General features: G+C 40.3%; 1 protein-coding gene across 2 annotated transcripts; it reads left to right on the forward strand.

The window, feature by feature from the left end:
• Window positions 1–388: 388 nt before the first annotated feature.
• On the forward strand, window positions 389–4,501 carry LOC131226165 (putative E3 ubiquitin-protein ligase RF298). Of its 2 annotated transcripts, none has more exons than XM_058221888.1 (4): window positions 389–523; window positions 851–914; window positions 1,112–3,220; window positions 3,827–4,501. In XM_058221888.1, the coding sequence occupies exons 3-4, from the start codon at window positions 1,142–1,144 to the stop codon at window positions 4,358–4,360; spliced, it is 2,613 nt and encodes an 870-aa protein (XP_058077871.1). In that variant the 5' UTR covers window positions 389–523; window positions 851–914; window positions 1,112–1,141; the 3' UTR covers window positions 4,361–4,501. The 2 variants fall into 2 exon arrangements, with proteins under 2 accessions (XP_058077871.1, XP_058077870.1); XM_058221887.1 differs by having other exon boundaries at window positions 851–887.
• The last annotated feature ends 6,418 nt before the right edge of the window (window positions 4,502–10,919 follow it).

Consider the following 10,919-nt stretch of genomic DNA (forward strand, 5'->3'; position numbering starts at 1 on the left):
TAAAATGAGGTTTTAAAACGGATGGACGGAGTGGATAAGGCACATGCATCATGGTAGGCCCCACAATTTGCTCAGTACGCAATCCGCGTCACCTTACCGATTGCAAAACTATAGCCGTCCAATCATCGGAACTGCAATCCAAACGAATCGATCAAATGACTCTTTAGGTTATGGAACACCCATGATAGGGGACCACCAGATGAACGGTCAGGATGGCCACTCACATGCTACGGATGAGATGGGGTCACACCTATTACCTAAGCCCGGGCTCAGTACAGACTCGTGGATGACAAGGGCGTATGCAGTTGACATGCGGCATGAGTTTTAACCATGGTTAGTTCATCTAACCATAAATAGCTAACCATGGTTACTAGGGTGGTTAGCCACAGACAAACATAAAATCCCAAACGAGAGAGAGGGAGAGAGAGGGTCTTGAAATGCTCCATTTTCCGATTATAATCTCCATCTGTTCTTCTTTTTTGACGATTTTTTCGTCGATCGAGTAAAGAAGAGCTGAAATCCGGTATGTAGAGATCGATCGGAACTCATCGAGATTTTTTTGAAAATTTTTTTGCGGATTTTTTCAATACGTCTTGTAATTTCTTGCGATGTTTTTTCGTAATAAGGATTCTAGGTTTTGTGTTCTTTGATCCTTCTTGGACGAATTTATTTATTTAATTTTCTGTATTTTTGGTGGATTTTTGTTTGTCTTGTGATGAATTTATTATATATTTTCTTGTTATTTTCGTTGGTTTTTTTTTTTTTTTTTTTTTTTTTTTTTTTTTTTTTTTAAATTTTTTTAATTATCTGGATATTTTAGTTTTTGATCAATTTGAGTGTTCTGATGCAGGAAATCGACTTCTGTTGTTGAATTCGGTGTTGAAAAGGTATTATTTCTGCCTTTTTTTTGAAAGGTATGATTTCTGCCTCTTTTGTCATTGCATTTTTAAATTAGGTATAGATTAATGGATTGAATTCTCGTTAGTTCATATGATTGTAGTTTCTTTTTTATTTTTATTGTTATTTATTTTTATATTTTTTTCTATTTTGTTTTGTATTTGATTATACATCTTGAATTGGGATTTTTCGGTGCTGCATTGATGATTTATAGATCGAGATTGAAGAGGGTAGGTGAAAATTAATGGCAGCGATGGTTGCTAGGGGTAGTAGTCAATTGTCTTCTTCGATTTCAGTCCAAGAAAAGGGAAGTAGGAATAAAAGAAAATTCCATGCTGATCAACCTCTTGGAGATCCCAACAAACTCACTCCTCCATCGCAGCCTGAATGCACGGCTTGCTGCGAACTTGAGAAATCCCAAAACAGCCTGGCTTCCGAACAACATGCAGTCTGTGATTTGCGTGGTTTTCAGCAAGACCAGCTCAATGGGCTTACGTCGGATCGGGGGTCATCGTCAGATTTTGGGTGTGAGCTGCCTAGAGACGAGCTAGAAGTTGAGTTCCGAGATAATGTGGATTGGAGCGATGTCACGGAAACCCAGCTAGAGGAGCTTGTTTTGTGCCATTTGGACACGATTTATAAGAGTGCGATTAGAAGGATTGCCACTCATGTCCATAGCGAGGATGTTGCTACGCAGGCTGTAATGAGGCCTGGGCTTTATTATGGTTGTAAGGACATTGTATCGAATATTGTTGATAATGCATTGGCATTTTTGAGAAACGGGCAAGAGATAGATTCTTCAAAAGATTGTATTTTTGAGGATTTGCAGCATTTGGAGAAGTACATATTGGTGGAGATGGTTTGTGTGCTTATGGAGGTTTGGCCAACCTTCAGCATGGGGGATGCAATGTGGCGCCTGCTGATCTGCGACATGAACATGTCAGATGCTTGTGCCGTGGACGGCAATCTGTTGGGTAGTTTTGGCAGTGATGAGGCTGCAGGGAGTTTGTCTGTTTCAACGGTTTCGCAGGCAATATCAGAGGCTAATGTGTCTGTTCCAAATGGGCCCGAAGCAAGTGGTGTGAGGCCTAGTAAACCAAATAAACTGAACCCGAGTGGGCCTGAACTGCCCTCTGTGGCTGGGATCCCAAATTTACCGTCTGCTAGGTTCTCTGCATTGGGAAATGCGCCTAATCTGGAGAAAGAGAGTGATGTTTCTTTAGCTGATCATGGGGAAGAATCCTCGTCTTTTACTTCAGACCATGTTCCAACAATGCCTCGATCATCTGCATCTCGATTGTCTTGGCCCGATGATAAAACAGGCGGAGGTAGAAAGGGACATATAAATAGTTCTAAGAGAGATTCTCTCTTCCGGCAGAAGTCGATTCATCTGGAGAAAAGCTATCGAGCATATGGATCTAAGGTAGCTTTAAGATCAGGTAAACTCAATGGGTTGACTAGTTTTTTCATGGACAAGAAATGCAAGCCTGTATCAGAAGCAGCCATTTCTAATTTGAAGAACGCATCCTTAAAAGTAAGCAAGGTGGTCGGAGTTGGTTCATCTCAAATTGATGGAATTGCTAATCTTTCTATTAATGTTGGATCCACTTCTGATCTGGGTTTCAACACAAAAGAAAACAGCAATCCATCCATGTTACCTGTAGCTAGTACTGAACTTACTTTGTCGTTACCTTCGAAAAACAGTGGTGCTTCCAAGCCTGATGGCAATGTGGAGACAGATGTTAGCTGCTCTGGGATTTCATCGGATAATATCTTTGGGCAGTGGCCCCCACAGGATAAGAAGGATGAGATGCTGCTAAAGCTGGACTCTCGCGTGCGGGAACTGCAGATTCAGATGCAAGAGTGGAGAGAGTGGGGGGAGCATAAGGTGATGGATGCTGCACGCAAACTGAGCAAGGACAACGCCGAGCTCAAAATGCTAAGGCAAGAGAAAGAGGAAGTTGCCCGCATCAAGAAAGAGAAGCAGACTCTGGAAGAGAACACTATGAAGAAGCTCTCAGAAATGGAGAATGCGTTGGGCAAGGCTAGCAGGCAGGTTGATATGGCGAATGCCACCGTCCGCAGGCGCGAGGTGGAGAATTCTGAGTTGAGGCAGGAGATGGAAGCAGCAAAGTTGCGGGCAGCTGAATTGGCTGCGAGGCATGAGGAGGTTTCAAGGAGGGAAAAAAAGACATTGAAGAAATATGAGTCATGGGAGAAGCTGAAGACCTTTTTCCAGGAGGAGCTTTTGACAGAAAAGAGCAAGCTTTCTCGGCTGCAGCAACAGCTAGAGCAAGCTAAAGAGTACCATGATCAACTCGAGGTAAGCAGTTTGAAGTTTTCAGTTTCTTCATGGAATGAAATCCAATGTAAATTGCTTTCATTTCACGACCATGCTTATGCACTGATCAGATTCGAGCTTTGCTAATGCTTGCAGCTGGACTCCCCTCACATTTGTCAACATGGCACGTGTGTGAGATCTGGGCTGTTGTCAGGCAGGCCATAGGCCCTACCATGTATGTGCTTTACTCCAGACATATATAGGCCAAACTGCTTACTGTTCAGTACAAAGAAGGGAGCTTATAAAGACTCCCCAAAAGTCTTATGCTTGATTTACACATTTGGCGCACCTGATAAATTGACTGGCCAATCTCATGAGTGGTGGGGCCACTTAATGAACATCCAAGATCTCAATAACATATTAACATGTCATATTGGCACGTGCAGAACGAACCTTGGTGCTTGAATCCTGTTCAAATTCTCTTCAAACTGTAGGCTTTGAATGTTGAATTTATGCTGGTTGTCTTTTTATTTTCCTTTTTTTTTTTTCCTTTCTGGATTTGTGTTAAGGTGAGGATCAATCACCAACTTTCTTCTAAGAAATGGATCACTTCATTTGTGTCCTATGTTGTTCCTCTTACAAAAACAGGCCAGGCGGAAACAGGAAGAGAGGCTGAAGGAAGAAGCACACTTGCTGGCCGATTCTGAAAGAAAAGCAAGAGAACAAATCGAGGCTTCAGCAAAATTAAAGGAAGATAAAATAAGATTAGAAGCAGAAACCGATTTCCAAAGATATAGAAATGATATGGGCAGGCTTGAGATCGAGATTGCGCAGGTAAGATTGAAGGCCGACTCTTCCAAAATAGCAGCGTTACATTGGGGCGTTGATGGCAGTTATGCTTCCCGCCTTACGGATGTTAGAAGCAACCATTCTCTCAAGGAGAACACGCATTACATTTCCGAAATGACTGATTTCCAGGACTCGGGGATCGGAGATGTCTGGTGCGAGCTGGAATGTGTGATGTGCTTGACTGAAGAGATGTCTGTTGTCTTCCTTCCCTGTGCCCACCAAGTTGTCTGCACAAAATGCAATGAACTACATGAGAAACAGGGAATGAAGGATTGCCCTTCTTGTAGGACTCCTATCCAACAAAGGATTTGTGCTCGCTTTGTCCACTCTTAGCCAACATCTTCTGTCTGAACTCTTATTTTCGTAAAAGAATTCCAATAATGGATTGTGGAACTTGAAAGCGAATAATGCATCTGAAGTTGTCTTCTATAGAGCTTTAACCATCAATTGCATTAATAATTGTGAGTTCTTCTAGTGCATCTCGTTTTATTACCTTTTTTATGGTATGATTATGATTTTCCTTCAGCTCACCTTTCTTGTGCGCCTATGTTTGAGTTATTTCTGATTTATGTCTTAGTCATTGACTTGGACACCTAAAGTAATAAATGTTCTTCATAACATCCCATTGTTTGGTTGTAGTTGTTGTTATTGTTGGCATTGTGTAAGCAGCATTCTTCACCTTTCAGAAAAAAGTGGCATTCTTTCGTCCATAATCTTTCTTACTGTTGGTGTTTTTCAATTTGTGAGTATTTTCTTTTTATACTGTAAAAGAAAAGCATGCTCTTTTAGGTATATTTGTGTTCCATAACTGGTCATTTTCATGTTTTTCTATCGGTAGTACTAATATGCATTGCAATGGTTCCATGCATATCTTCAGCACCTGTTGCTTCTGTTGCAGCTTTAGATGCAAATAGTACCTGCACTGTTACCAAGTTTAGTTAGTGGGTTTGAACTTCAACAATGGCACAAAAACATTGATGGGTGGACCACCATATCCAAGTGGTGGAAAAGGAATCAACCCAGACAGATGTCAAGTGGGTTTCATTGTTCTTGTGGAGCTTTCCAAAGTAATGGTTTGAATCAGATTTCAGGAGTCTCTGGGAAGGGGGTGGTCAAGTTGCAGATGTTATGATTCCCCTAGTGTTGGATTTGGCAGTTATCTAAGGTTTAGCCTTCGTTAGGTTCCTTTCGGTTGATCAGGCCAAGACTGCCATTGTAGGGCTAGACGGAACAAGGATTCATGGGAAGCAGCTGGTGGGGAATTACACAAAATATGGACCAGAGGTATTGAAGGGTTGTTGCCCTCACCCACACTCTCTCTTTGCTAGGAAAGAAAATGACCCTTGTAAGGACTGTAGTGCATTGAAGGTGGCAATCCCTTGGATGTCCTGACCCCAACCCAATTGTTCAATAATGATGCTCTGGCAAGGCCGTCAGTTGCTAGCGAGGGATGCAAGCGTATGGCCTGTCAGGAGTTCTCCCTGGCTCCTGGCTCGACAACTGTCGATATGCAGAATTTTTGTTGGGTTTTTGATTGGTTGCTGTCTCAGATGGTGTAGTTGCAAGAAGGCAATAGGAGCTCGAGTTAGTGATGGTCAAAACCCTATCCAACGATAAGGTGTCCTTGCAGGATGCGTCCATCTGGATGTAGGAGAGGTTGGGGTATTGACTTCATTCACGGATCTATATCCAGAATGTCTTCAGCCCTTGTCTGGATAGAACTAGGAAATGTAGTGGAAGTTCGGGTGTTATGAGGGGGTTCAGTTTCCTTCAATGGCTGTTTTCAGAAAATTGAGAGATTTTGCTGATGACATGCTTATCAGAGGAGGCAGTTTGGGTATCCTGTTTGGTTTCCCTCTCCATGCTTGGGTAACTGAGGTCCTGAGCAATTAGCCAGCACCATGGGTTCGGTCAGGGAATTAAATCCTGCTTTTGTCAACAGGTCGATCCTGTTATTTGTCAGGGATCTTGTCAGGGTTCGAATGAAGATAGTCCACTGCCATCCCATCACAGCAACATTGGAGCTGTGGCTGGAGAACACTCTGCTTCCTGATTTGGTCAGAAGTAGAGATCTTGAGTCCCTGCTTTGATGTAGTTTCGAAGGTTTGGAGTATGTCCTTCTCAGTTGCCTGATTGGAGTCCTGGATGAGGACGAAATGGAGTTCAATGATGGAGAAGATGCTGAGCTGGCTAGCCCTGGTTGCCAGGTTGCCATCTCGAATTACAGGTGGCAACAATCTACCAGGGGGAGACCTGTGTCAAGTAAGCCATGCTGATGGCTGGGGTTGCCAGGGTGGCTCCACAGATTTTGAAGCTAGATGCAACGGAGTGGGTGTTGGTGGGTTAAAAGATGGTAGGAACTGAAAAGGCAAAGGTCACTGATGCAGGATAGCTAGAGGCAGATTGCAGAGTTCAGACTATAGGTCGTTGTTTGGGGGCAGAAAATTAGTTTCATTCAGGAATGTTCACCACAAAGAAGAAATGTGGTATTTTAGGGTAGAACCATCAATTCACTGGTTGTTTAGAAAGATTTCAAGCCCCCCCTTCTTCTTCTTCTTCTTCTTCTTCTTCTCAAGGGCAGCTTCTGTGCCGTTCACCTTCTAGGGGGATAGTCTTGGGAATAATGACAGGAACAATCCATCCTGTTTGCCCCTTCGTATTGACTCTGTTTAACCAAAACACTCACATGGCGGGTTGTAATGGTTGGATTTTAATTACAAAGTTCCTCTCTAAGGATAGTTCTTGGAGGGAGGATATGTGCCTAAGCAAGTTCAGATGCTAAGTCAAGGCTCAAAGGAGGAAGTGCCAGAGGAATTTGTGGATTCTTTGTTTTGGGAATTCAAGAGGGTGATGGATGCCTCCCTGCTACAGGTGCAGAAGATGCTGGTCTCAACAAAGTGTCCTAAAAAAATCCTTTAAGCTGGAGAAGTTGATAAAAGTGTTAGGGAAGCAGAGATGGCTGTGGCAGTGATGGAAAGGCAGATATGTCATGATGAGGAAGCCCAGAATTGGATATCATTGATCTCACGGTGCAGGCTGCAAGTAAAGTTGGGTTATCCTTACAAGATGCAGAAAAGGGGGGTTGATCAGCTAGTTGCAGGCTAGGATTCGATGTGAAAGAAGCTAAAAAACAAAAATCCTCTGGCAAGATGGAATTCTTAAAAGGGGTGTGCTCTACAGGTAACAGTACCACCTTAACCTCACTGTGGTACCAACCAGATGTGGGGTCCAGTGATGTGCTCTGGAATCAGACCATAGCTGGCAAAATCCTATGATCGATGATTTGCGATTTAAGTCGGAGTCTTAGGCATATGCTTAGTCTCTTCTTTTTAAGATTCTACTTGGCTTTGTTTTTTTGTTTATAATTTGATTGGGGAGTTAAGAATGTTTTAAAATAGGTCAGTTGTTTTCTTATTCTTCATGAGAAATTTGAAGGATTGATCTTCTCTTGAACCTTAAATTGTGAGCTTTCTTTTAATGATTTCTTACATCTTAATGGGGTGAATCACCAAATTGATCTGCAACTTATCTGGAATGTTTTTATGGACAGTTGTGATCATGTTGACTCGTATGTATTGTGGTAATGGTGGTTGGGATTTAACTTCAACTTAAAGACTTGTACATAATTTATGACTTATCTTTGTCATGTATCTTGAATTCAAGTTGCTTTTCTAGGGTTTCATTTTGTGAATTTGAACCCAAAAGGTTTATTCGATTCTTTATATAATGATGAAAACTTATTAATGGATGTGTTTTTGGAGGCCTCATCAGGAACTTAACCTTCATGACTTCGTCTTTAAAACATGAATGCTTATGCTTTGAGGGGAATATTTTCTTTTGAAGTCCATCAAGTTGGTGGCACTGGTTTTTTTTTTTTTTTATAGTTCATATGTTAATTATACCATATATCTATATGAGACTTGAAAATTGATGATTGGGCACAATTTTTAAATGCCTTTTTTTAATCCCTAATGTTTAGACTTTTTGGAATCTTTTTAGTCTTTGAATCATCTCAATCTCTTGATGATGTTATTCTTTCATTTGCAGTCAGGTTTTTCAATTTAAAGTTTTGATAATCACTATATATCTTTGAGCTAATGAAATAACCACATTTTGCTTGATTTTCATAATAATGTCCAAAAATGTGTGGTTGTAAGATATTCTATAATTATCTACAACGGAGTGATAGAATAATGAATAGTTGATTGTATCCTAGTTTTAGATTTCATAAATATCAGTTCAGATTTTTTCCATATTTTAAAAACAGGCCGATCCAAAGCTCATGTGGGCCACATGGAACCTGTTGAGAGGGAATGCCCACTGCTGATTAGAGTGGGGGGCCTCCCATGTTGTACATAAATAATCTAGGCCATTCAGACAAAAAAAAAAACAGTTTGTTTTATGACTTACATGTGCCCCTCTGAAATTAAAGTTTGACCATTGGGCATTTGGGTTGTTTGAGGTGACCCATCTGATGCATGGGTTGGATATGTGGATACATCATGTGGGCCCCACATATGGCCTATACTACTAGAGTGCACCCCACCCTTACTGAAAATCTGGTCCTTGTAAATTATGACAAAGGAAGAGTGGGCAAGATTAATAGAGATGTAATCCCTTTTGTAGCAAGGATCCTAAGGGGAAATGGGTGCTAGGGGTTTGGACTGCATCAAGAGATCCTATGTGAAAAGATTGTGCAGAAGGCTGAAAGGACAAATGGTTGCTTTCTAAGAAATGAATATTCAAAAATGGGATATGTGTGACTAGGCCTGTTGGGGGGGGGGGGGGGGGGGGGCGGGGGCAGATGGGTGTGGTATGCTGGGGTGTTGGTGAAACAAATTGAGTGAGAGGGAAAATTCTTTGTTACAGTTTGCTTCTTGGACATATCAAAAGGGTATGCTGCAAGTTCACATCACATCCATTTGAGGACCAAACCAGTTGAATTGAGGTAGGAGTTGTGGGTGAGTTGGGAGTTTGTCACCGCTAGGTGGGTCCTCCTTGGGTGCAGGAGGGGATTTTAATGAGACCTGATTTATGTACAATCTGTGACCCTAGGTGTTCCATAGCGCTAATGGTGGCTGTAACGATGTGGGACGTAACGGCTGTTATGTCTTCTTCTTCTTTTCTTTTCTTTTTTTCTTTTTGAAGAAAAAATGTTTTTAGATCGTCGTTATGGTCCGTTACAGGGCTGTTATGGATCTTTACGGCTGGGTTTTTATTTATTTATTTATAACTGTTTACGATTTAGAATACCTTGCTATGACCTCTGTTTAGACATTTCTCCATTTGGATTTGTAGATATTTCTGGACGGTTGGCCATCTCTTATTCTCCTATTATCTCTCTCCTTTTTTTTCCCCCCTCTTCTTTTGCCCTTGGTTTCTCGGGTATTTTATGTAATTTGGTGTATCATTTAATATAAATAAGAACGGTGGCCTCGATTAGAGGTTATTTTTAATTTTATTTTCATCTCTAACGTGGAATCAAAGCAAAAAAGCTCTTAGGGTCTTCTCCTCATCCTCCCTTCTTGATCTATATCTCTCTTTTTTCTTTTCCTTTTCTTTCTTTTGTCATAGTGTTTTCTCCTCTCTCAATCTAAGGAGTCGTTGCAGCGTGATAGTTATTGAAAGTGATTGAGGAGGAGGGCTCTTACGACAATTTCTGATTTTCTTTCAGGGGTTGCCGGATATTCAATTTTGATAAGGTTTTTGGGGCCTCTTTTCTTTTCTTTTTTTTTTTTTTTCTTTTTTTTTTTTTTTTTCCAGTTTTGTTTAGAGACTAGTTTGTGGCAGCTAAGGTTTGCTAGATATTTTAGTTCGAACAATTTTTGGGTTCTTTTCATCTTGATTTATAATGATTCTTTTGCTGCCAACAATTAAGTAGTTGAGATATGTTTTTCTTATTAAAGATTATTAAGATTTGTTATATTTGGTGAGTTTAGCCATAAGTTCTCGTTTTGCTTGGTGGTTTGATTTGGAGCTATGACGATTGGAGCCTTTAAAAAAAATAAAAAATAAAATTTGTAGGTCCTTTTTAAGGCTGTCACAAGTTATAGTTAATTATAATAGTGTTTTTTGGTATTGATTGGTGCGAAGTCTTGATATTTAATACACTTTTAATTGTTTGGGACTAAATATGGCTTCATTATCAATATCCGAGAGAGTAGATACATCACCTTCATGATGAGGAGGGTGATTGTTCATTTTGAGAATTTTGGATTGCATATTACAACTCATGAACTAAGTCTAGTAATGATCTTCAATGGTCATTAGTTGTTGAGATATTTATTATAGGAAAATAAAAGTTGTGATATATAAATGACAGTTTATAGGAACCTCCTATCGTTGATTCTTCTTATGGAGAGTGGAAATTGGACAATTTGTTAGTTATGTCCTGGCTCCTGAATTTAATGGAATCAGAGATTAGTAAATGACATTTTCTGTTGTCTACTGCATGTGAGATTTGATTAATTGCTTAAAAATTGTATATTAATTAGAATAATTTAGCCCGAATTATAATATTTATTAGGAAATTAGTCATTTGAGACAGGAAGAGGGATCAATGTCTGATTATTATGATGCATGGTGCATGGCAAGAATTGCCTTTTTTTGGATGATATTCAATTTGTTTGCTTTGTGGATGTAGAGACATATAAAGAAGGGATCCGTGTCTTAATTCTGAGTTTTGAGCTCAGATTCTTGGCTCTCCCACTTTACCTTCACTTAATAATGTATATGCTTTACTTTTACAACACAATTATAGGAATTTATCCTAATAATAGGATTCGGGAATTTTGATACTGTTAGAGTTGAGCGAGATAGAGGTATAGTAAGAGGAGGTTGTGATGGTGGCTAAGGTCGTTATTGTGGTATTGGCTGCGAATCCTACGATTGT

Source organism: Magnolia sinica, chromosome 14 (genome assembly GCF_029962835.1).
Source record: "Magnolia sinica isolate HGM2019 chromosome 14, MsV1, whole genome shotgun sequence".
Lineage (NCBI taxonomy): Eukaryota > Viridiplantae > Streptophyta > Magnoliopsida > Magnoliales > Magnoliaceae > Magnolia > Magnolia sinica.